The 22,825-nt window shown below is 38.8% G+C and overlaps 1 protein-coding gene across 1 annotated transcript; it reads left to right on the forward strand.

Moving 5' to 3' along the window:
* The first annotated feature begins 38 nt into the window (after positions 1 to 38).
* Positions 39 to 22,667, forward strand: LOC136420297 (deleted in malignant brain tumors 1 protein-like). Its single transcript, XM_066407146.1, has 20 exons — positions 39 to 54; positions 1,326 to 1,775; positions 3,099 to 3,341; positions 5,593 to 5,832; positions 7,098 to 7,329; positions 7,473 to 7,585; positions 8,277 to 8,457; positions 8,605 to 8,717; positions 13,110 to 13,311; positions 13,459 to 13,577; positions 14,482 to 14,541; positions 15,854 to 16,093; positions 17,342 to 17,582; positions 17,731 to 17,849; positions 17,962 to 18,090; positions 18,552 to 18,674; positions 19,502 to 19,636; positions 21,326 to 21,560; positions 21,709 to 21,827; positions 22,594 to 22,667. Exons 1-20 carry the CDS (start codon positions 39 to 41, stop codon positions 22,665 to 22,667), a joined length of 3,384 nt encoding a protein of 1,127 aa, XP_066263243.1.
* The last annotated feature ends 158 nt before the right edge of the window (positions 22,668 to 22,825 follow it).

Genomic DNA, 22,825 nt, shown 5'->3' on the forward strand with positions numbered 1-22,825 from the left:
CAAAATGACAATTAATTAACTTAATGAATGAACTGAGCATGAATATAAACAAAGGTAATCATAATGATAAACATGACATAATAGCCTCGATATACTAATATATACCAAATTTACCTCCATGTGTCAAGACGCATGTGCTTGTTTTTTTCTACTCAATTGGTTGATGTGTTCTTCTGAATGTGATGATGCAATGAATGTGAACTATTTATCTATTTGGCCAACAGACCTGACAGCCATATTGGACACTGCAACAGGCTTGGACGTAAAAGCAATGACACAGGATTTATCTATCCAAAAGGAGGTACAATGCAAACCGTGATAATATTGATATATTGTTCTTCTCCACGATAGTTGGTGACAAAACCAGAAAATGGACAACAGGCGTGGCTTAGGACGGTGGGCCATCGGTCTGACAATCGTTTTCACCGTCTTTTTGGTTACAGTCCATCCATTCTTCCTACCAATACCTCTAGGTAAAAAAGTTTTTTTTCTTCTAGATAAGGAGTACTTAATGGAATCGATGAACTATTCTATGCCATTTTTGGTAGGCGTGGCATGACATAATGAAGGAAATATGGATAGTTGTATTGTTTGATTTTTTTACTCCCACTGATATATAATCAGGATTTATAGGATGAGAGACATGGGAAAGGAATTGAGGGATTGGCAGAGGGATTTGTGAGCGTAAACCATGGAATGCTTAATATGGAGTTCAATGCCATGTATGTTGAAACTGCCCTTATTGGTGTATATGAGTATTCTCATCACAGTCATATATCATCCACAGTCCTTGGAGCCAAATACCTTCTAATAGTCTGCTATGATGAACAAGACAACCTACATGTACCTCTTACAAATAAACTGTGTTCTGTGGTTCAATTCGCAATACCAGCTTTGTACTAGTAGCCCTGTGGTTTAGCAGCATTTTTTTTTTGCAGGATTTTTTTTTTTTCGCCCGCGCGCATTAGTTTTGAGGTCTCCAGAGGATGTCATCCATAAAATCAAGATAGTGTGGCCTAAGCTCTCACTCTGGCAGGTACAACAAAGTGGGAATTTACTAATATTAACCGAACAAAACTGCAGGATGTTCTTCAAGTGAATCCCTGTGCGGTGATGGAAGCTGTATCCCACTGAGTGCCGTCTGTGACTCCGTTTGGGACTGTTCTGATGGAGTCGATGAACTTATATGCGACCTTGTCGGTAGGTGTGATAATAAAGAAAATTAATTGAAATACTCTTCTATACCTTTTCAACAATGCATTTCATGAGGGTAGTCAAATACATTAAAAACAAATCTTAACATAAATTTGTCTTTTGTTTCTTAGTTGAACAGACCAAGCCACCGGTAGCCCCAACCGAGCCACCGGTAGCCCCAACCGAGCCACCTGCAGACCCGACCGATCCACCGGCAGGCCAGACCCAGCCACCTGCAAACCCGACCGAGCCACCGGCAGCCCCAAACGAGCCACCGGTAGCCCCAACCGAGCCACCGGCAGACCCGACCGAGCCACCGGCAGGCCAGACCCAGCCACCTGCAGACCCGACCCAGCCACCTGCAGACCCGACTGAGCCACCGGCAGCCCAAAACAAGCCACCGGCAGACCCGACCGAGCCACCGGACCTAACCGAGCCACCGGTAGACCCGACCGAGCCACCGGCAGATTCGACCGAGTCACCTTCAGATTCGACCAAGCCATCGGCAGACCCAACCGAGCCAAAGGCAGACCTGACCGAGCCACCGGCAGACCTAACCGAGCCTCAGCCAACGGAAACTGGTATACGATGTATCCTTAGCGTTACTCAGTACTCAGTACTTTTTTAGGACAGCATATTTTTTATCTAAAGATCTACAGACTCAATATATAATGAAACCTTTAATTTAGAAGAAAATACAGGTTCCTCCTTTTAGACTGGGAAACGATTTGTGTGGATTCTCATATGTTTACGTGGTAGAAAGGTTTATTGCTAAAACAACAATGTAGTTAATACATAGCAGCCAACTGGGTGAATTGCGTACTTGCTATACTGGTGGTATTTTAAAACTAATCATTTTCTGCTTATACCAGTAAAAACTTTTAATTGGCAGAGACTGATACATTCAAATTCTAAAAGACAATTAAGCACAGATCTACATAGGTACACAATAATGTGTCGATACGAGACTTCTTCGCAACAATGAACAAGTACAGTTTTGCACAAAGAATGTGAATGGAAACGGGAAACTGTCCTATATGCGTAAGTTTGCATATAACGTTAGGTATCTCTGTTCATATAAAGGATTCGACTGTTCTTATAATTTGTTCTTTTTCTGGTGGTTGCAAATAATTGTTTCTGTCTAATGTCTCTGGAGCTGATGTCACCGCGAGGAGGGGGCAGCCAGTTCCTGAAGACAGGGGACTTTAGCATTAGTAGTGCAAAGTTTCGGCAGAGCTCACGTCATCGTTGAGAAAGCGGTGTCAAGGAGAGTGTCTGTAGGGCTGAGTTAAAACTAGTGTGAGACCGGCCAAGGATAATCCTACATGCCCTTTTCTGAACCCTTCAATCGACCCCGATTCAGCAACAGTCAGTCCAGCGTGCCATACTTGCTTATTGAAGTACATTTACCATTCAAATGTAACCTGGTTAGGTTGGGGTGTATTTCTTAATTATGTTAAACTAATTCTTATAGTCAAATCAAAATCTAATCTAATCTAAGCATAACTGTTTTGAAATCCCACCTGAGAACGTAGATATTTGGATATTAAGCATACGGTGTATACTTAGCGTTCTACAATGTCTCTGTGTATTTAGGGAATCTTTGATGTTAAGTAGGTTATTATCGACCTGAGCGTGATATGCCATTAATATGATACAACTGAAATTTAATCGAGATGGAATATATGAAGAAACTGTTGCCGGACATAGTCGCATAAATTTCATATTCAGGCTGGTATTATCGGTTTCCGTATTGACAGGAACAAATTAGCATATGATGACACAAATTGACATCGTTTTTAAAATATTTGGACTTTAATTCATATCAGGGACCTACATTGTAAATGTCAAGATATTACCTGTTACTTCCCCTTAAGAACTATGCCTCTTTCATCTGCCCTTAGGCTGCCTGACAGGAGATGGAGCATCTTACAGCGGAACAGTCTCTGTAACTGAAACTGGCCAGACGTGTCAACATTGGGACAGTCAGACACCGCATGCACACGACTTTACACCCGCTAACTACCCGTCATCCGGATTGCAGCAAAACTATTGCCGGAATCCGGATGGCGAACCCGGAGGAGTTTGGTGCTACACTACGGATCCCGGCGAGAGATGGGATTATTGTGACGCACCGGCATGCCCTGGTAAGGTCTGAACCTGTACATCTGAAGAGGGTATGATATCAGTGAGTATAACTGATATCATGGCATATAGATTATTTAGTTGACAGGGTGTATTCGGTGGTGATTTTTTTAATGATAACCGAGTAATAAGTATGATGCAGCCAACCATGTTTAACCCTCAAACCGCCGTAGCTTTTTTACGACTAATCTTACCGCATGGGGTCAAAACTGACCCCACATTGTTTTCTACAAATATAGCTTTATTGGTGACTATTTTTGTGGTTTGTATATATGTATAGTTTGAGTAATCTATAAGGGACACTTTGACATGATTAGGTGTGAATAATTTCTGTTCATTATCATGATTTATGCAAAAATAGGAACATCGTCTTTTGCAACTAACGCTATTCGTACAAGCTGGCTCTTTTGAGGCCTGCGCCAACGCTTGATGTCATATAGCATCTGAATATCTTACGCTAGAACAACCAAACTTGGTCACCTTTGCTAAAATTTCGTTGGCAACAGTTTTGATTTACTGAAATATCTAATCAATGTTTTCATGTTGCTATGGCAACCGGTTTCTTAGAGCCATATTTGGAAAAAGTCGCTAATTTTGGATTTTACAATGTAATTCTAGGGCTGTCTTTTTAAACTGCACTTATTGTCTTACATCAATACCAATCAATTTAATTCACTATCACTTTTATGATTTAATATTCATAATTTATGCATATTGGATTACGTCATCGGTCAAAATCTAAGATGGCGGACGATATAATTAGATTAGCTATAACCGGCTAATTCAACCTCAAATTTCATCATTACCATGTTTATTCAAACAGAAACAATCTTAGTATAAACGTTTTGGTCCATTTTTATTGTGTTATTAGGTTATATAATGAAAAAATGAATCTAAAATAATTCAAGATGGCGGAACCAAGATGGCGGATTTCGCTAGTGTAACTTGATATGAATATAATTTTTATGACGTCATTTTGACGCCGTTCCTGTTGCCATCTACAAATTACGTCTTTGGATATATTATGATTTATCATACATAATTTCTATTTAAGTTTCATCGTGTAGCTTTGAATTACATGGAAATACCCAATTTGCTGGTTTTCGTCAATAAAATCACAATAAATGACGTCATAATCCGTCACAACGTCATTAATCTTTACGTTCATTGAAAAAAAATGTTTTTTTCACGTTTCTACAAAATCATATTTTGTAACTATGATCATAATAACCCTTATCATACATGTTAGTAGATGACAAATATCAAACAATAGGGAATACGAGTGCAGATTTTGCTGGGGTCAGTTTTGACCCCACTGGACCATGCGTAAACTTTCTAGGATAACTTAATCAACAATGAGCCAATCTCGGTAAAAACTTGTGAGAAGTTATAAGACATATAAGCAAACAAAGTCATAGAAGGAATTTTGTTTTCGACTCGAAATGTCAAAATGGCACATGTTGATATACGCCTGGGGTCAGTTTTGACCCCATACGGTGGTTTAAGGGTTAAAGCTTCATGCCACGTTTGTAGAATATGGAGCAGTGCAGTGACTGTTGACCTCTTCCCCATGAAGCCATGTTGTGACGGGGCGAGACTTCTTTCTGTGTCCTGTAGCAGGGCATCCCGCAGCAGACCTTAGTTTACCTTCCCCACACAGCTGACTAGCGAGATTTGGCGGTTCTCGGCCGGGAAGTTGGGTCTTGGCCTCTTGGGCACTGCCCTGACTAAGGCCTCCTTCCACTGCGACGGGAAGGTACAACTTTGAAGACATGAGTTGAATACATTACACAGGACTGGGGCGAGTTCTTCGTGGTACTGTTTCAAAACCCATGAAGGGATGAGATCTGGGCCAGCTGCTTTCCTTCCATTAAGCTTACGAAGCCTTGACTTTATCTGACCAATGCTGAACGATATTATTGCATTGTATAACTGGAATGTATTTAGGGAATCTTTAATTAGAAGTAGGCTATAATCGACCTGATTATGATATGTCATTGATATATTAAAACTGAAATTTAATGGAAATGGAATATATGAAGAAACTGTTGCCGGAAATTGTCAAATAAATTTCACATTCAGGCTGGTATTATCGATTTCCGTATTCACAGGAACAAATTAGCATATGATGACACACCCTGACATCATTTTAAAAAGATTTGACTTTTGATTCATATTAGGGACCTACATCGTAACTATCAAGATATTACCTATTACTTGCCTTCAATAACTATGCCTTTCATCTGCCCTTAGACTGCCAGACAGGTGATGGAGCATCTTACAGCGGAACAGCCTCTATAACTGAAACTGGCCAGACGTGTCAACATTGGGAGAGTCAGACACCGCATGGACACGACTATACACCCGCTAACTACCCGTCATCCGGATTGCTGCAGAACTACTGCCGGAATCCGGATGGCGAACCCGGAGTTTGGTGCTACACTACAGATCCCGGCGAGAGATGGGGGTTCTGTGACGTGCCGGCATGTCCTGGTAAGGTCTGAACCTGTACATCTGAAGAGGGTATGATTTTAGTGAGTATAACTGATATCATGGCATATAGAATATTTAGCTGACATGGTATATTTGGTGATTTTTTTAATGATAACCGAGTAATACGTATGATGCAGTCAACCATGTTTAAGGCGAAGACTTAGAAGGCATAGCAAAATCAGCCGCTATTAACAGGTTCCCGCATAACATATAGGTTATTGACCAACTAGGAGACATCGCAAGGTAATTAATTTTGTTAATTCCCATTAACATTTTTTTCAAAAAGTCCCATATTCGGTAAAATATGTCGCAAGTGCTATGATGTTATCTTGTTTCCTGGTGGGATTCACCGGGGCCCTCGCAACATTCAAGGCATTGAAACACACACTGTAAGTGTCAGTGATACCCGCCTAAATGTGCCATACTAATGGCGGAACATTTCAATAACATGTACATGTTGCAGTTTTGTGTGTTTAGCGTGATGTTGTCTTAACTCAGTAACGAAACTTCCGTTCATCATGATTGACGTTTGTCAGACCCAGCACCAATAAGGTCAAAAGCCAAGAAGGAACTTAAAGAAGAGGTCTAATGGTGTCTTGTCCTTTAGGAAGGTTATTATTGGGTGCATACTTAATCTTCATACATAGACTTGCATGGGCTGGTAAAGTCCAGCAACCAGGTCTATGCCTGGACGATTCTCGCCCATGTTGTTCTGCAACATATATTCGGGAGCAATACGTTTGCTGCAGAAATTAGCCCTTTACATCTACTTCTTCACACCAATATGAACCGGCCGTAGTCCAAATAAAGCGAGAAATGAAAACTGTCATTAATTTCTGATAAAAATGAAAAGCCTTCGGACAATTTTCTGTAAAAACAAATCGGGGAGGGAGTTCCAATGAAACACTTTTGTCAAGGTTGGGGAGAGGAAAATTAATGTAGTTTCAATTTCTCAACTTTTTCTAGTCATTGGTTTGAATGTTCCAGGTATTTTCAGTTATTCTTGTTGATAACACTTCTTTGATTCTATTATCGTCATCACTGTTTTATTACATTTTTAACGTAGTGTTTAAGTCAAAAAAGGTAGGTTAATATTGTTTTACATTAGGTATGAAAAAAGCAAACATCAAATAATCATAACAATAAAATGCCATGTGACAGCCCCTGTCAAAATGATGAATGATATACAAGACGTAGTTTGACAAATGCCGTCATTTTGCTACATAGAAGACGGTTAACGTCATCTATAATCTCATTACACACAGGTACGCCGACCAGTGCTTCTGGATGTGGAGGTACCCTGACGGCTCTTGAAGGTACTGTGACATCACCGAACCACCCCAGTGACTACGGCAACAATGAGAACTGTGAGTGGACGATCGCGGCACCAGAAGGAAGTACCGTTCGTCTAACATTTGACAGCTTCAACCTCGAAGACAGTTATGACTTTCTGACCATCTACGATGGAGACAGTGATAGTGCTCTACAACTTGGGAGGTAATGGTCTAGACGGCTAACTATTCTATTTTTGAGTGATTGTAATGAACAAATAGCCATGATGTGAATTCCACGTTAGTTATTCAAAGCATTTAATATTTTCTTAGTAACTAAAAGGAAAAAAAATCAATTTTGCGGTTCAGATTCACAGGCTCGGACATCCCCGTCCCCAGCCCCAGCACATCTAACATCATGTTGGTGAGGTTCACATCTGACGGAAGTGCCACAGCTCAGGGTTTCCGGTTCTCCTTCACAGGTAAGGATATTGATATCAGCGAGCATGTTTCCATTTTTGCAGCTGATAACCAACTTTACTAGATCTGGTGAAGTTATTGTACATTTATTTTTAACTCCTGTGATGTTTTTGTAATAAATGTTCTTGTCATTGTAAACCTTAAGCGTTTGTATTTGCAAATTTTCTGATGTTTATGTACATGCGAATATTCTGACGTATGTGTTAACTCCTTCATGTCGTTGATGTACATATTCAACATATTCCATGTTATTTATGTAAATAGCACTCCTTTAACCCCATCATTACCACATTTATATTATATTCTTAAACATGATGTTTTGCTTAATCATCTTATCTCATTACTAAGTTCAAGTTATGATGCTGATGTAAGCATATAAAAGTTTTGTATATTGAATCTGTCCTCAACTGAGATGAAAAAAGGAACATGAAAAAATAACTTAAAACGCTACAACAAGACTTGAAAAAGTTGTTAGAGACTTTCTAAGTACAGAACATATTCAACGATCCTATCGCTGTATTACGTATACCAGGATTACCATTGGCGGAACTTGTAAGTCTGAAGGGGGTTGTTGTGTAAATTGGTACGTTTGATATATAACAAAACAACGCCATACAAATGTTGAAATCATCATCGTACACTTAGTGACACCGACCAGTTCTGGATGTGGAGGTACCCTGACGTCTCCTGAAGGTACTGTGACATCACCGAACTACCCCAGTGACTACGGCAACAATGAGTACTGTGAGTGGACGATCGCGGCACCAGAAGGAAGTACCGTTCGTCTAATGTTTGACAGCTTAAACCTCGAAAACGGTTATGATTTTTTGACCATCTACGATGGAGACAGTGATAGTGCTCTACAGCTAGGGAGGTAATGATCTAAACGGCTGAATATTCCCTTTTTGAGTTAATGTGAAAAATAAATAGCAATGCTGTGAATTCCATATTAGTTATTCAAGCTTTAATATGTTCTGGTTAACATAAAAAGAAAGAAAAGAAATCAATTTTTGCTGTTCAGATTCTCAGGCTCGGACATCCCCGTCCCCAGCCCCAGCACATCTAACATGATGTTGGTGAGGTTCACATCTGACGGAAGTACCACAGCTCAGGGTTTCCGGTTCTCCTTCACAGGTAAGGATATTGATATCAGCGAGCATGCTTCCATTCTTGCAGCTGATAACCAATTTTATCAGATCTGGCAAAGTTATTGTATGTTTTAATCCTGTGATGTTTTTCTGATGAATGTTCTTGTCCTTGTTAACCTTATGCGTTTTTAGATGCAAATCCTCTGTTGCTTTTGTACATGCGAATGTTCTGACGTATGTGTAAATCCATTCATGTCGATGTTGATGTACATGTTCATCATATTCCATGTTATTATTTTGTAAATAGCACTCCTTTAATCCCATCATTACCACTTATATATTATATTCTAAAACATGATGTTTTGCATAATTATATTCTTATCTTATTACTAAGTTCAAGTTATGATGTTGATGTAAGCATATAAAAGTTTTGTATATTGAATCGGTCCTCCACTGAGATTAAAAAAGAACGTGAAAATAAAATTTAAAACGCTTAAAAAAGAATTTAAAAAGCTGTTAGAGTCTTTCTAAGTACAGAACATATTCAACGACCCTATCGCTATATATCGTATACAAGGATTCCCATTGGCTGAACATGTAAGTCTGAAGGGGGGTTGTTGTGTATATTGGTACGTTTGATATATAACAAGACAACGCCATTTACATTTTGAAATCATCATCTTACACTTAGTGACACCGACTAGTACTGGATGTGGAGGTACCCTGACGGCTCCTGAAGGTACTGTGACATCACCGAACTACCCCAGTGACTACGGCAACAATGAGAACTGCGAGTGGACGATCACGGCACCAGAAGGAAGTACCGTTCATCTAACGTTTGACAGCTTCAACCTCGAAAACGGTTATGACTTTTTGACCATCTACGATGGAGACAGTGATAGTGCTATACAGCTAGGGAGGTAATGGTCTAAACGGATAAACATTTCGAGTGATTCCATTTAACAAATAGTCATGATGTGAATTCCATGCTCAGTAGTTCAGAGCTTCTATATTTATGGTTAACATAAATAAAAACAAGAATGATCTATTTGCTGTCCAGCTTCACAGGCGACGGGTCAGACATCCCCGACCTCGTTTCCGGCACATCTAACATGATGTTGGTGAGGTTCACATCTGACGGGAGTACCACAGCTCAGGGTTTCGAATTATTTTTCACAGGTATGATGTTGATATCAGAGAGGATGTTTCCTTTATTGCAGCTAATAACCAGATTTGAATTGTTTACTCTGCTCTGTTGGGTTAAGGCAGCACTGGCTCGAAAAAAAATCCTGTTGGAGTTGTGCTGCGTGCCTGGCCGAACTCGAACACGGTTCGTAGTGTTCCACTACGGAACAGTTCGGCGGGCTCAATGTGTGTTACAGTACCAAACCAGTTGATGGTATTGAAATATAACATGTCAAAAGTATCAGCTTAACAAATTATGAGCCTATCAAAGAAGGTTATGCTAATATTCATCATCAATCATGTAAATGAGGCTCTTATTAATCATAATTTGATTCAACGATGTTCACATTCACATAACTTTCCGATGCCACAAACATTTGCCAGTGTGGAATAATACAGTTACTCATTAAGTATGCAAATTAGGCCAGCATTTGCATATTTTCTATATATTAACAGTCCTCTCTTTCCCAGTTACAATTGGAATAGTCATATAATGGCGACGGTAATTATAAATCACACTAAACATGGATGTTACTTCATCTTGGGTGTACGTATAAAGTACAAAGTTTATCAATAGGCCATGTTTTGAATTGTAACTACATTCTAAACGTTTTAATCAATTTGTTTGGAAGTTGTCTCCTCCACCTATGTGGTGCATGAGCCGCGCAGAGTCCTTCTGGTACTATTTTAACGGAGGCGTTCCAAATAGAACAGGGGTCTCTATATGTTTGATATGGTGTTGACGGTAGCGGTCGTTACGTCACAGGTGTTGGATTTCGCGGGAGACAACGAACTGCTTGTGTGGGGCCGGGTTTTGACTTAAACGGCTTTACGCGCAGCTCAAAACAGCAAAATTAGTCTTTGGAAAAAATCGAATATTACATATTATCACTTTCTTATTAAAATTGTCCGAGGCTATTTTGGACCGATTGTAATCCTTTTAGCAGGGGCGAATTTTTTTATATGACAAAAAATAGCTGTTTCTGGTGCTTTGGGCAATCGTCATTTTAAACAAAATAACCTCGGGAAAAGTATTTTGTATTGGTTGTCTCTCTTCTTATAAAATATAATAATGAAAGGTGGTGTTACCGCCTGCGTTCTTAAACCGATGAAATTAACATTTTCTTAAACCAAAACGTGTATTTCAAGCCCAAAATCCCGCAGTAGAAAAACTAAATTGACCTATATTCAATGTGACTTAAGTACTTCTAAACTGTGTCAAGTTTCGTCGTGGTGCGACAAGGCTATCGATAGTTACAGGATACGTATGGAATAATACTTCCCGGGCCGCCTTAACCCAACAGAGCTGGTAAAAATTTCTTGTATTTTAAAACCCTGTAATATTTTTGTTTGTTTTATTCTTAAGAAATATTCTAGTCCTTGTCAACATTTATGCGTTTATATTTGCAAATCTTCTATTGTCTTTGTATATGCGAATATTCTGACGTATGTGTAAATTTCTTTGTGTCGTTGATGTACATGTTCAACATATTCCATGTTATTAATGTGAAAAGCACTCCTTTGATCCCATCATTACCACTGATATATCATATTCCTAAACATGATGTTTTGCTTAATTATCTCCTTATCAATAAGTTCAAGTTATGATAGAGTCAATTCCATGTCACCGAGAGGGTTTTCAGGTAATATTGCTAGTGAGTTCAAACAATTTTAGATAAAAGACTATTCCAGTCAAAATAGTTCTAAATTGTTCAAACAATCAAGAATGAAAGTTTGAACATGTTTGAACTTATTTATATATGTTGGAACTATTTGGAAAGTAATTGCACAAATATCTCTTTATGTAGAACAATTTTCAAACATCTATGTGATTGTTTCACTGTTCGAACATGTTGGAACAATTTGCATCATTTTTCAAATGGTAGATTTGGGTTATTGCCCCCATAAAAGTAGGTGGTAATCACACTCTATTGTCTGCCTCGGTATATTTTTAGATTTCACGTCTGGAGCTTTTATCTTCAGGTGTCTATGCATGGCACCCAGGCCTAATCCCCTATACTTTGAAGGGATGTGTGAATTGCCCTGTTCCCATCCCACTGACCCAGTTATACCATGTTGTTATAATGTTGGAACATGTAGGAACATATGATCAACCTATTTTCCAACAGTTTCGAAAATAATACTAATAACATGTGCAATGTTAGAAATTTGTCTAACATGTTGGAACACAGCAGAAACTATTTAGAACATCACATGAATGTTGAAAATTGTTCTAAACAGTCACTTATCTCCCTTAGATTGTTACAAAGGTTTTACAAATGTTAGAACAAAAGGCAACAAACACCCTCTTGGTAATGTGGAATCGACTCTACTGATGTAAGCATATAAAAGTTTTGTATCTTAAACCTGTCCTCTACTGAGTTTTAAAAAGAACAAGAAAAATACCTAAGTAAGACCGACCTGTTCTTCTGAATGTGCAGCTACTCTGACGGCTGCCGAAGGTTCTGTGACATCACCGAACTACCCCAGTGACTACAGCAACAATATGAACTATGAGTGGACCATCGCGGCACCAGAAGGAAGTACCGTTAGTCTTACGTTTGACAGTTTCAACCTGGAAAACGGTTATGACTTTTTGACCATCTACGATGGAGACAGTGACAGTGCTCTACAGTTAGGGAGGTAATGTAATAAATATTCCCTTTTTGAGTGATGGTAATGAACAAATAGCCATGATTTGAATTCCATTTTAGCTATTCAAAGATAAAATATATTCTGGGTAACACAAAACGAAAAAAAAATTGCGGTTCAGATTCACAGGCTCGGACATCCCCGTCCCCAGTCCCGGCACATCTAACATGATGTTGGTGAGGTTCACATCTGACGGAAGTACTACAGCTCAGGGTTTCCGGTTCTCCTTCACAGGTATGATGTTTATATCAGGGAGCATGTTTCCTCCATTACTAAGTTCAAGATAGATTACTTATGTAAGCATATAAAAGTTCTGTACTCTATCCTCAACTGGGAAATTAAAAAGAACATGAAAAATAATCAACTTAAAAAGCTACAAAAAGACTTAAAAGCACGTTACAGATTTCCTTAATACAGAACATATTCAACGACCCTATCGCTGTATTACGTGTAACAGGATTCCTCTTGACTTAACTTGTAAGTCTAAAGGGGGAGGGACCTGTATATTGGTACCTTTGATATATAACAAGGCAATAAACGGCAAATGTTGAATTCATCATCGCACACTTAGTGACAGCGATCAGTTCTTCTGAATGTGCAGGTACTCTGACAGCTATCGAAGGTTCTGTGACATCACCGAACTACCCCAGTGACTACAACAACAATGCAAATTCTGAGTGGACGATAACGGTACCAGAAGGAAGTACCGTTCGTCTAACGTTTGACAGCTTCAACCTCGAAAACGGTTTTGACTTTTTGACCATCTACGATGGAGGCAGTGATAGTGCTCTACAGTTAGGGAGGTAATGGTCTGAACGGATAAACATTCCCTTTTTAAGTGATTCTAATTAACCAATAGTCACGATGTGAATTCCGTACTCAGTAGTTAAGATCTTCTTTATTTATCAGTAATACAAACAGAGCCAAGAATGATCTATTTTGTTGTCCAGATTTACAGGTGACGGGTCAGACATCCCCGACCACATCCGCGGCACATCGATCATAATGTTCGTGAGGTTCACATCTGACGGGAGTACCACAGCTCTGGGTTTTCGGTTCTCTTTCACAGGTAAGGTGATTTCATTAGAACGAGCAGGTTTGTTTTGTTTCCATCTCCAAATCTGTTGTGGCATTTGTTTGTTACGGTGTTCGTGGATTGGCCTGCGGTTAGGAGCAAAAATCCTGGCCAAAAACTGGACTGAATGGAGGAAGCTTGCCGCCCGATGTACCACTAGGCAAGGAATGATCTAAGTCTAAGTCTAGGCCTTTACCTATCAAAGAAATGATAGGCACAGAAATGACACATACACATACACATACACATACACATACACATACGCATACGCATACGCATACGCATACGCATACACATACACATACATATACACGTACACAGAATCAATTTAAATTTCTCAACATAAACTGAGTTTTACCTCGTCCTTTCGTGGTTTGATATCATGTCGTGTATAATCACTATTTGGGTTGTCCTCCTGTCAGAAATAGTCACCATTGCGTCTCAGCCGATAAATGAGATCTGAATTCGCGTCTTTTTTAATCAAAGCCACGTGTATCAGAAGAAATTTTATAATAAGTCCACAGGGCTCACAGGAATTTCAAACCGTTGGAATTTAACCTCCTTTTCTGGCATATGACTGTCCCTCATTTTCTTAATAGTAAAAATATATCCCTGTCCTTCCGGGTTTATGAGACAATATGTGTTTTTCATCCAAGTATCCAAGGAAAAGGGATGAAATTCCTTACATAAATGCCTTGGATGTATCCTCCTAAGTCTTCATCAACACATTTTAGATGAATCATGTTAAAAGGAGAGTACCTAATACATATGCCCATGAGATGGCCTACATGAGCTCAATTTGATAAGGAAGAACATATACATTCATTGGTGTAGCGATGATTGTTGTTTCTCTTTCTTTATTTCGTTTCCACATCACTCCAAATCTATTACCACGTAGACGATACTGCTCCTGACGTTACAACTACAGCTTTACCCATTGACGTCATCTCTGGGACAGGTAAGAAATTTTATCATTGCTCAGTGTCTTTTCTAGGACAGCATATTTTTATCTAAAGATCTACAAACTCAATTCATGACAAAACATTTAGTTTAGACGGAAATACAAGCTCCTCCATTTAGACTGGGATAGGATTTGTGTGGATTCTCATATGTTTACGTAGTAGAAAGGTTTATTGCTAAAACAACACTGCAGTTAGTACATAGCAGCCAACAGGCTGGATTGCGTGATGGCTGCACAGGTCGTATCAAAAAAAAAAAAAACTAATAATTTACTGCTTATGCCAGTAATAACTTTTTATTGGCAGAGACTAATACATTCAAATTCTAAAAGACAGTTAAGCGCAGATCCGCATAGGTCTGCAATAATGTGTCAATACGAGACTTCTTCGCAACAATGAACAAGTACAGTTTTGCAATAAGAATGGGCAAGGGAAACTGTCCTTTATACGTAAGTTTACATATAGATATCTCTGTTCAAATAAAGGATTCGACTGTTCTTATATCTATCTGTTCTTGTTCTGGTGGTTGCAAATAAGTGTTTCTGTCTAATGTCTCTGGTGCTGATGTCACCGCGAGGAGGGGGCAGCCAGTTCCTGGAGACAGGGGACTTGAGCATAAGTAGTGCAAAGTTTCGGCAGAGTTCACGTCGTCGTTGAGATAGCGGTGTCAAGAAGAGTGGCTGTAGGGAAAAGTTATAACTAGTGTAAGACCGGCCAAAGACAATCCTACATGTCCTTTTCTAAACCCTTCAATCGAACCCGATTCAGCAACAGTCAGTCCAGGGTGTCATACTTGGTTTTTGAAGTACATTCACCCTTCAAATATAACCTGGTCACGTCGGGATGTATTTCTTAATTCTGTTAAACTAATTTTTAAAGTCAGATTAAAACCTAATTTAATCTAAGCATAACTGTTTTTAAATCCAACCTTAGAACGTAGATGTTTGGATATTGAGCATACGATGTATCCGTCGCGTTCTACAATGTCTCTATGCATTTAGGGAATCTTTGATGATAAGTAGGTTATTATCGACCTGAGTGTGACATGCCATTAATATGATAAAACTGAAATTTAATTGAAATTGAATATATGAAGAAACTGTTGCCGGAAAATGGTCTCATAAATTTCATATTCAGGCTGGTATTATCGATTTCCGTATTCACAGGAACAAATTAGCATATGATGACACAACCTGACATATTTTTAAAAAGATTTGGACTTTTAATTCATATCGGGGACCTACATCATAACTATCAAGATATTACCTGTTACTTGCCTTCAATAACTATGCCTCTTTCATCTGCCCTTAGGCTGCCTGACAGGGGATGGAGCATCTTACAGCGGAACAGTCTCTGTAACTGAAACTGGCCAGACGTGTCAACATTGGAACAGTCAGACACCGCATGCACACGACTTTACACCCGCTAACTACCCGTCATCCGGATTGCTGCAGAACTACTGCCGAAATCCGGATGGCGAACCCGGAGTTTGGTGCTACACTACGGATCCCAGCGAGAGATGGGGGTTCTGTGACCTGCCGGCATGTCCTGGTAAGGTCTGAACCTGTACATCTGAAGAGGGTATGATATCAGTGAGTATAACTGATATCATGGCATATAGATTATTTAGGTGAGAGGGTGTCTTCGGTGATTTTTTTTAATGATAACCGTGTAATAAATATGATGCTGTCAACCATGTTTAAGGCGACGACTTAAAAGGCATAGCAAAATTAGCCGCTATTGACAGATTCCCGCATTACATATAGGTTATTGACAAAAACCAGGAGATATCGCAAGGCAATTGATTTTGCTAATTCCCATTACTTTTTGTCAAAAATTCCTATATTTGGTAAAATCTGTCCTAAGTGCTATGATGTTATATTGTTTCCTAGTGGGATTCAACGGGGCCTTTTCAACATTCAAGGCTTTGCAACACACACTCTAAGTGTCAGTGATACCCGCTTAAATGTGCCATACTAATGGCGGAACATTTTAACATCTACATGTTGCAGTATTGTGTATTTAACGTGATGTGGTTTTGACTCAGTAACAAAACTTCCATTCACCATAATTGACGTTTGTTAGACCCAGCACCAATAAGCTTAAGGTCAAAAGCCAAGAAGGAACTTGAAGAAGAGGTCTACTGGTGTATTGTCTTTTAGGAAGGTTATTGTTGAGTGCATACTTAATCTTCATGCATAGACTTGCATGGGCTGGTAAAGTCCAGCAACCAGGTCTATGCCTGGACGATTCTCGTCCATGTTGTTCTGCAACATATATTGGGAAGCAATACGTTTGCTGCAGAAATTAAACCCTTTACATCCGCTTCTTCACACCAATATGAATCGGCCGCAGTCCAAATAAAGCGAGAAATGAAAACTGTCATTAATTTCTGATAGAGATGAAAAGCTATTGGACAATTTTCTGTAAGAACAAATCTGGGAGGGAGTTCCAATGAAACATTGTTTGTCAGGATCGGGGAAAGGGAAATTAATGTAGTTTGAATTTGTTAACTTTTCTTGTCATTGGTTTGCATGTTCCAGGTATTTTCAGTTATTGTTGTTGATAAAACTTCTTTGCTTCTATTATCATCACTGTTTTGTTACGTGATGTTTTAGTCAAAAGAGGTAGATTAGTATTGTTTTACATTAGGTATAAAAAGCCAACATCAAATAATTATAACAATTAAAACTCCATGTGACAGCCCCTGTCTAAATGATGAAAGACATACAAGACGTAGTTTGACAAATCCCGTCATTTTCCTACATTGAAGACGGTTAACGCCATCTATAATCTCAGTACCCACAGGTACACCGACCAGTGCTTCTGCATGTGGAGGTACCCTGACGGCTTCTGAAGGTACTGTGACATCACCGAACTACCCCAGTGACTACGGCAACAACGAGTATTGTGAGTGGACGATCGCGGCACCAGAAGGAAGTACCGTTCGTCTCACGTTTGACAGCTTCAACCTCGAGAACGGTTGGGACTTTCTGAACATCTACGATGGAGACAGTGATACTGCTTCACTGATATGGAGGTAATGGCCTAAACGGCTAGACATTCCCTTATAGAAAATAAAAGATTAATGTGCAGTTATGATGTTAATTCCATGCCTAGTAATTTAAAGCTTCCATATTTTCAGGGTAACATAAATAGACACAATAATGACCTATTTTGCTCTCCAGCTTGACAGGCGACATGTCAGTCATCCCCGGCCACATCATCAGCACATCTAACATGATGCTCGTGAGGTTCACATCTGACGAGAGTACCACAGCTCAGGGTTTTGAGTTCTCCTTCACAGGTAAGGATGTTGATATATGTTAATATGTTTCCTTCATTGCAGCTGGTTTGCATATTAGGAACGTAGTCCACCAAGACAGTCATTTACCTTGGCGACTTTCCATTTTTACTAGATGGTGGATGTTGGGATGATGAATTCCGGTGTTCGGAAGGTTCGTGTCTCCCTACGGCATGGCGGTGTGATGGAACCCCACATTGTCTGAGTGGCGAGGATGAGGAAGACTGTGGGGATGACGGTGGAGGTTAGTATAATGGCAGATGTACATTTTCGCGTTCTTCTGACTCTATAATTATGTCATCTAGATGTATAGTCACTTTCTGACAGTGACGACATTGACACTAGCTAGAGAACGTTTATTTGCGACCATTATACCATAGCGTTAGTTTGAACAATTTGACGGGACAAAAAAGGGATTATGACATCTTATAGGTCTACATTTTAATTCTTTGATAAAGCATGCCTACTTTGTTTTTAAATAATAAAATGTCCCATAGCTGTATATTCCCTGATTATTTTGCTTTGTTCTTAGCCTGGCTTAATTTCTACTTGGCTTTTGAAAATCCTTCTGTTTTATTACTAGTAAGAAGGTGAAGTGTCTTATGTCCTGTTCTTATCATGTGATACAATTGAATAAGTTAGTCTGTGGTCGTATTTTTTTTTACTTACGCACATCCTGCTTTTGCACTAATCATAACATTGTAGGATGTTCTCCGGGGGATGCCGTTTGCGATGATGGTAGCAGCTGTTATCCCGTGGAAGGTGTTTGTGACTCCGTTGTGGACTGTTCGGATGGAAGCGACGAAGCTAATTTCTGCCTTCTTTTCAGTACGTTTTAAGTTATGAAACAGAAATAATTATGGTACAAAGTGTTTTCCACTAATATGTATTTGACAGACTGTGCCTTGTTGGTATTCCAACCATTATAATAAAGGTGTGCACAAATTGTTGAATAAAACAATATGTCGTAAATCTTATCAACATTCAACATTCTTTTGCATTTTCTCCCCAGCTACAGGGTTTTAATTTTCAATATCATTTTGTGTTCTGCGTCGCAATTTCAAAATCGACAAGACGAAAGCTGTACTCTGTGAATCAGCCATTACACCCTCGTATGCTTAATACATGGACTAAATCATAATGATTAGCGGTAAAAAAGTAGGTAAAATTTGAATGAAGAATGGATTTGTTAACATCAGTCATATTATTAAGGCACAATCATGAATACGATGCAACAGTATTCAGAGGTTTATGCGAAAACGTTTTGTTGAATTTGGATATTATTTATCTACAGGACTTGTCTATTTCGGGCAATATGTTCCAGTGTAAAATTTTGAAAATCACAACTTCATTCAACAGGGGCATACGATGTTTTTACAAATACATTTTCTATAGTTGGCCTGTACGAAAACCTTTTGACTCTGATTAACCCGTGTCCTTGAATGCAATATATTTCATCGATTCTATTTTTTTTATCAGGTCATTAGCCCTTAACATTTTCTGTGCTGCTGTAGCATAGTTATTGATGTGTTCAGCTAAATTTCCCCCAACACACGCATGTACGGGAACCAAATACAGACTGTGTAATGTGCAATACATATATGTCTATGGGTCCCGCGGGACATGGGTTCTTTAAATACTACTTTTGTTTTCAGCCGGTCCGCCGTGTTCGGGGACCCAGCTGAAATGCTTGGACGGAACGTGCATCGATAAAAGCACGGATGTGTGTGATGGAGAGAACGACTGCATGGATGGTGTTGACGAACAACAATGCTGGATTCCAGAGGATGGTGAGCAAGTTAAATGTTTCTAAATATTCCGGCAAATGCACTTGGATAAACAAAAATTTGCACAAACAAAATATTTGACTTTGGATTTTGCAATCTGGTTTTGCATTTTAATCCGTTTTTTCTAATCTATGAGGGACAGTTTGACATGATTAAAAAGTTTCGGCTAATAACCGTTATATATGCAAAAAGAGGAAACAGAGTCAACTTAATGTCACTGACAGGGTTTTCAGATAATATTGCTAACAAGTTTGAACAAATTTAGATGAAGACAATTTCAGTCAAAATTGTTCTAAATTGTCCCCACAATTAAGAATGAAAGTTGTAACATGTTTGGACGTATCTATATATTTTGGAAATATTTCAAAGTAATTGCACAAATATCTCTTTATTTAGAACATTTTTTAAACATCTATGTGATGGTTCATCTAACGGAACATGTTCCAACATGGCAACCTTTTCCAAATGGTAGATTTTGGGTTATTGTCCCATAAACGTAGGTGGTAATCGCACTCTATTGTCTGCCTCTGTATATTTTAAGATTTCACATCTGGACTTTTGTCTTGAGGTGTCTCTGCATGGCACCCAGGAATAATTCCCTATGATTTGAAGGGATGTGTGAATTGCCCTGTTCCCAGCCTACTGCCCCAGCTTCACAATCTTTTTATAAGTTGGAACATTTTTGAACAAATTATGAATTTATGTTTCAACAATTTCGAAACTAATACAAATAGCATGTGCAATGTTAGAAATTTGTCTAACATGTGTTGTAACACAACAGAAACTATTTAGAACATCAAGAAAATGATGGAAATTGTTCCGGACGGTTACTTATCTCACTTAGTTTGTTACAAAGGTTTTGAAAATGTTAGAACAAAAGGCAACAAACACCCACACGGTAATGTTGAATTGACACTATTCCATTTGTATTTTGTATTTGGGCTATATAATGAAAAAATACATTCAAAAAATTCAAGATGGTTGAACCAAGATGGCAGATTTAACTAGTGGTAGCTAAATGTTAATATATTTTTATGACGTCATCTTGATGTCGTTTCTGTTGCCATTGAGAACCAACATCTTAGGATACATTATCATTTATCATACACAGTTTTAAAGTTTGGCATGTACCTTTCAGTTTGATATGGGTATACACAATTTGGCGGTATTCGCCATAAAATCACATTAATGGCGTTGTATTACGTCACAGCGTCACAAATATTTACATTCATTCACAAAATCTGTTTTTTTCACGTTCTTACGAAATTACATCATTATAATAAGGTATACATGTTACTAGATAATAAGTATTTTACAATAGGGAATATAAGTGCATATTTTGCTGGGGTCAGTTTTGATTCCATTGGACCAGGCATAAACATGCTATGATAAATTTATCAACAAACAGCCAATTGCGGTAAAAACGTATGAGAAGTTACAAGACATATATACAAACGAACTCATTGGAGGAATTTTGATTTCGATTAGAAATGTCCAAATGACACATATTGATATATGCCTGGGGTCAGTTTTTCCCCCATATGGTGGTATTTAAGCGACCCTACCGCTGTATTCCAGGATTCCTCTTGGCTGAACCTGTGCGTCTAAAGGAGGGTGGTTATGAATATTGGTACGTTTGATATGTAATAGGACAAGGACCCGAAGATGTTTAAATCATCATTTTGCACTTAGTGACACCGACCGGTTCTTCTGAATGTGGAGGTTCCCTGACGGCTTCCGATGAAGGAACTGTGACATCACCGAACTACCCCAGTGACTACGGCAACAATGAGAACTGCGAGTGGACGATCACGGCACCAGAAGGAAGTACCGTTCGTCTCACGTTTGACAGCTTCAACCTCGAGAACGGTTGGGACTTTCTGAACATCTACGATGGAGACAGTGATACTGCTTCACTGATATGGAGGTAATGGCCTGAACGGCTACACATTCCCTTATAGAGTATAAAAAATGTAAGTCATGATTTAAATTCCATGCTTAGTAATTCAAAGCTGCAATACTTTCTGGGTAACATAAACAGAGTCTGACTCAACAATATTTATTTTGCTGTCCAGCCTGTCAGGTGACATGTCGGTCATCCCCGGCCCCATCACCAGCACATCTAACATGATACTCGTGAGGTTCACATCTGACGGGAGTACCACAGCTCAGGGTTTCCAGTTCTCCTTCACAGGTAATGTGTTTGATGAGAGCGAGTGTGTTTGATTTGTAACCATCTCCAAATTTACGGTAGCTATAACATTTGTTTCTATCAGTGTTCGTGGTTTGGCAGTCTTACTCTAGAAGGTAGAATTGGATCGTTAGGGAATTTGTATTTGGTTAGGTCTTTACCAATTGAAGAAACGATAATATCTCTTGTTCTTTATATAATATTCATATTTCACTGGAAACTGTAGGTATAGTAGTTAGATAAGAGTCTGGATAAAATACAATGCTTTTACTTTTTTTATCCATGCCACATGTATGGATGAAATGTTATAGTGTTTTCATATTTGACTCGATTTTTTTTTCATTCGATTTTGCACATGGTGATTAGCCCCAAAACATATGTTTTAAGTGTATTTTTTTTTGTATATTCAAAAATGTATCTGGTACCATTGAAGTGTGCATTTTTGCCTAGGGGTTTAAACTTGGACATGTCTGTTTTGGACAGGGATGACTTTGGTCACTTTTTCGCAGAAGTTGTTTTGTAATGTTTCATATTTTGTTTAGGGGTTATTCTGGAATAGTATATTTTTGCATGGGGATGGAGATTTAGTAACGTAAAATGAATTCGGCTCAAATTCTGCCTATCTAGTCTACTTCTTATGCGTTATAGTCAACATAAATTCCAGGACAAATTGATAAAGAAGGACACATACATGTATTTGTGAAGCATTGATTATTGTTTCTCATACTTTATTTCATATTAACATGACTCCAAAACTTTTACCACAAAGACGCTACTGCTCCTGACGTCACAACTGCAGCTATACCTCTTGACTTCACTCCTTGGACATTTGAGCAAGTTTAGAATGGATCAGTGTATTTTCTATGACAGCATATATTTATCCTAAGATCGACACGCCCCATTCATGCTGAAACCTTTAGTATCTAAATGAAGGTTCTTCCTGGTTGACTAGGATAGGCTTCAGTATGCTACTGACGGCAGTGCAGTGCACATCAGTGGAG

The sequence above is a fragment of the Branchiostoma lanceolatum genome, chromosome 15 (genome assembly GCF_035083965.1).
Source record: "Branchiostoma lanceolatum isolate klBraLanc5 chromosome 15, klBraLanc5.hap2, whole genome shotgun sequence".
Lineage (NCBI taxonomy): Eukaryota > Metazoa > Chordata > Leptocardii > Amphioxiformes > Branchiostomatidae > Branchiostoma > Branchiostoma lanceolatum.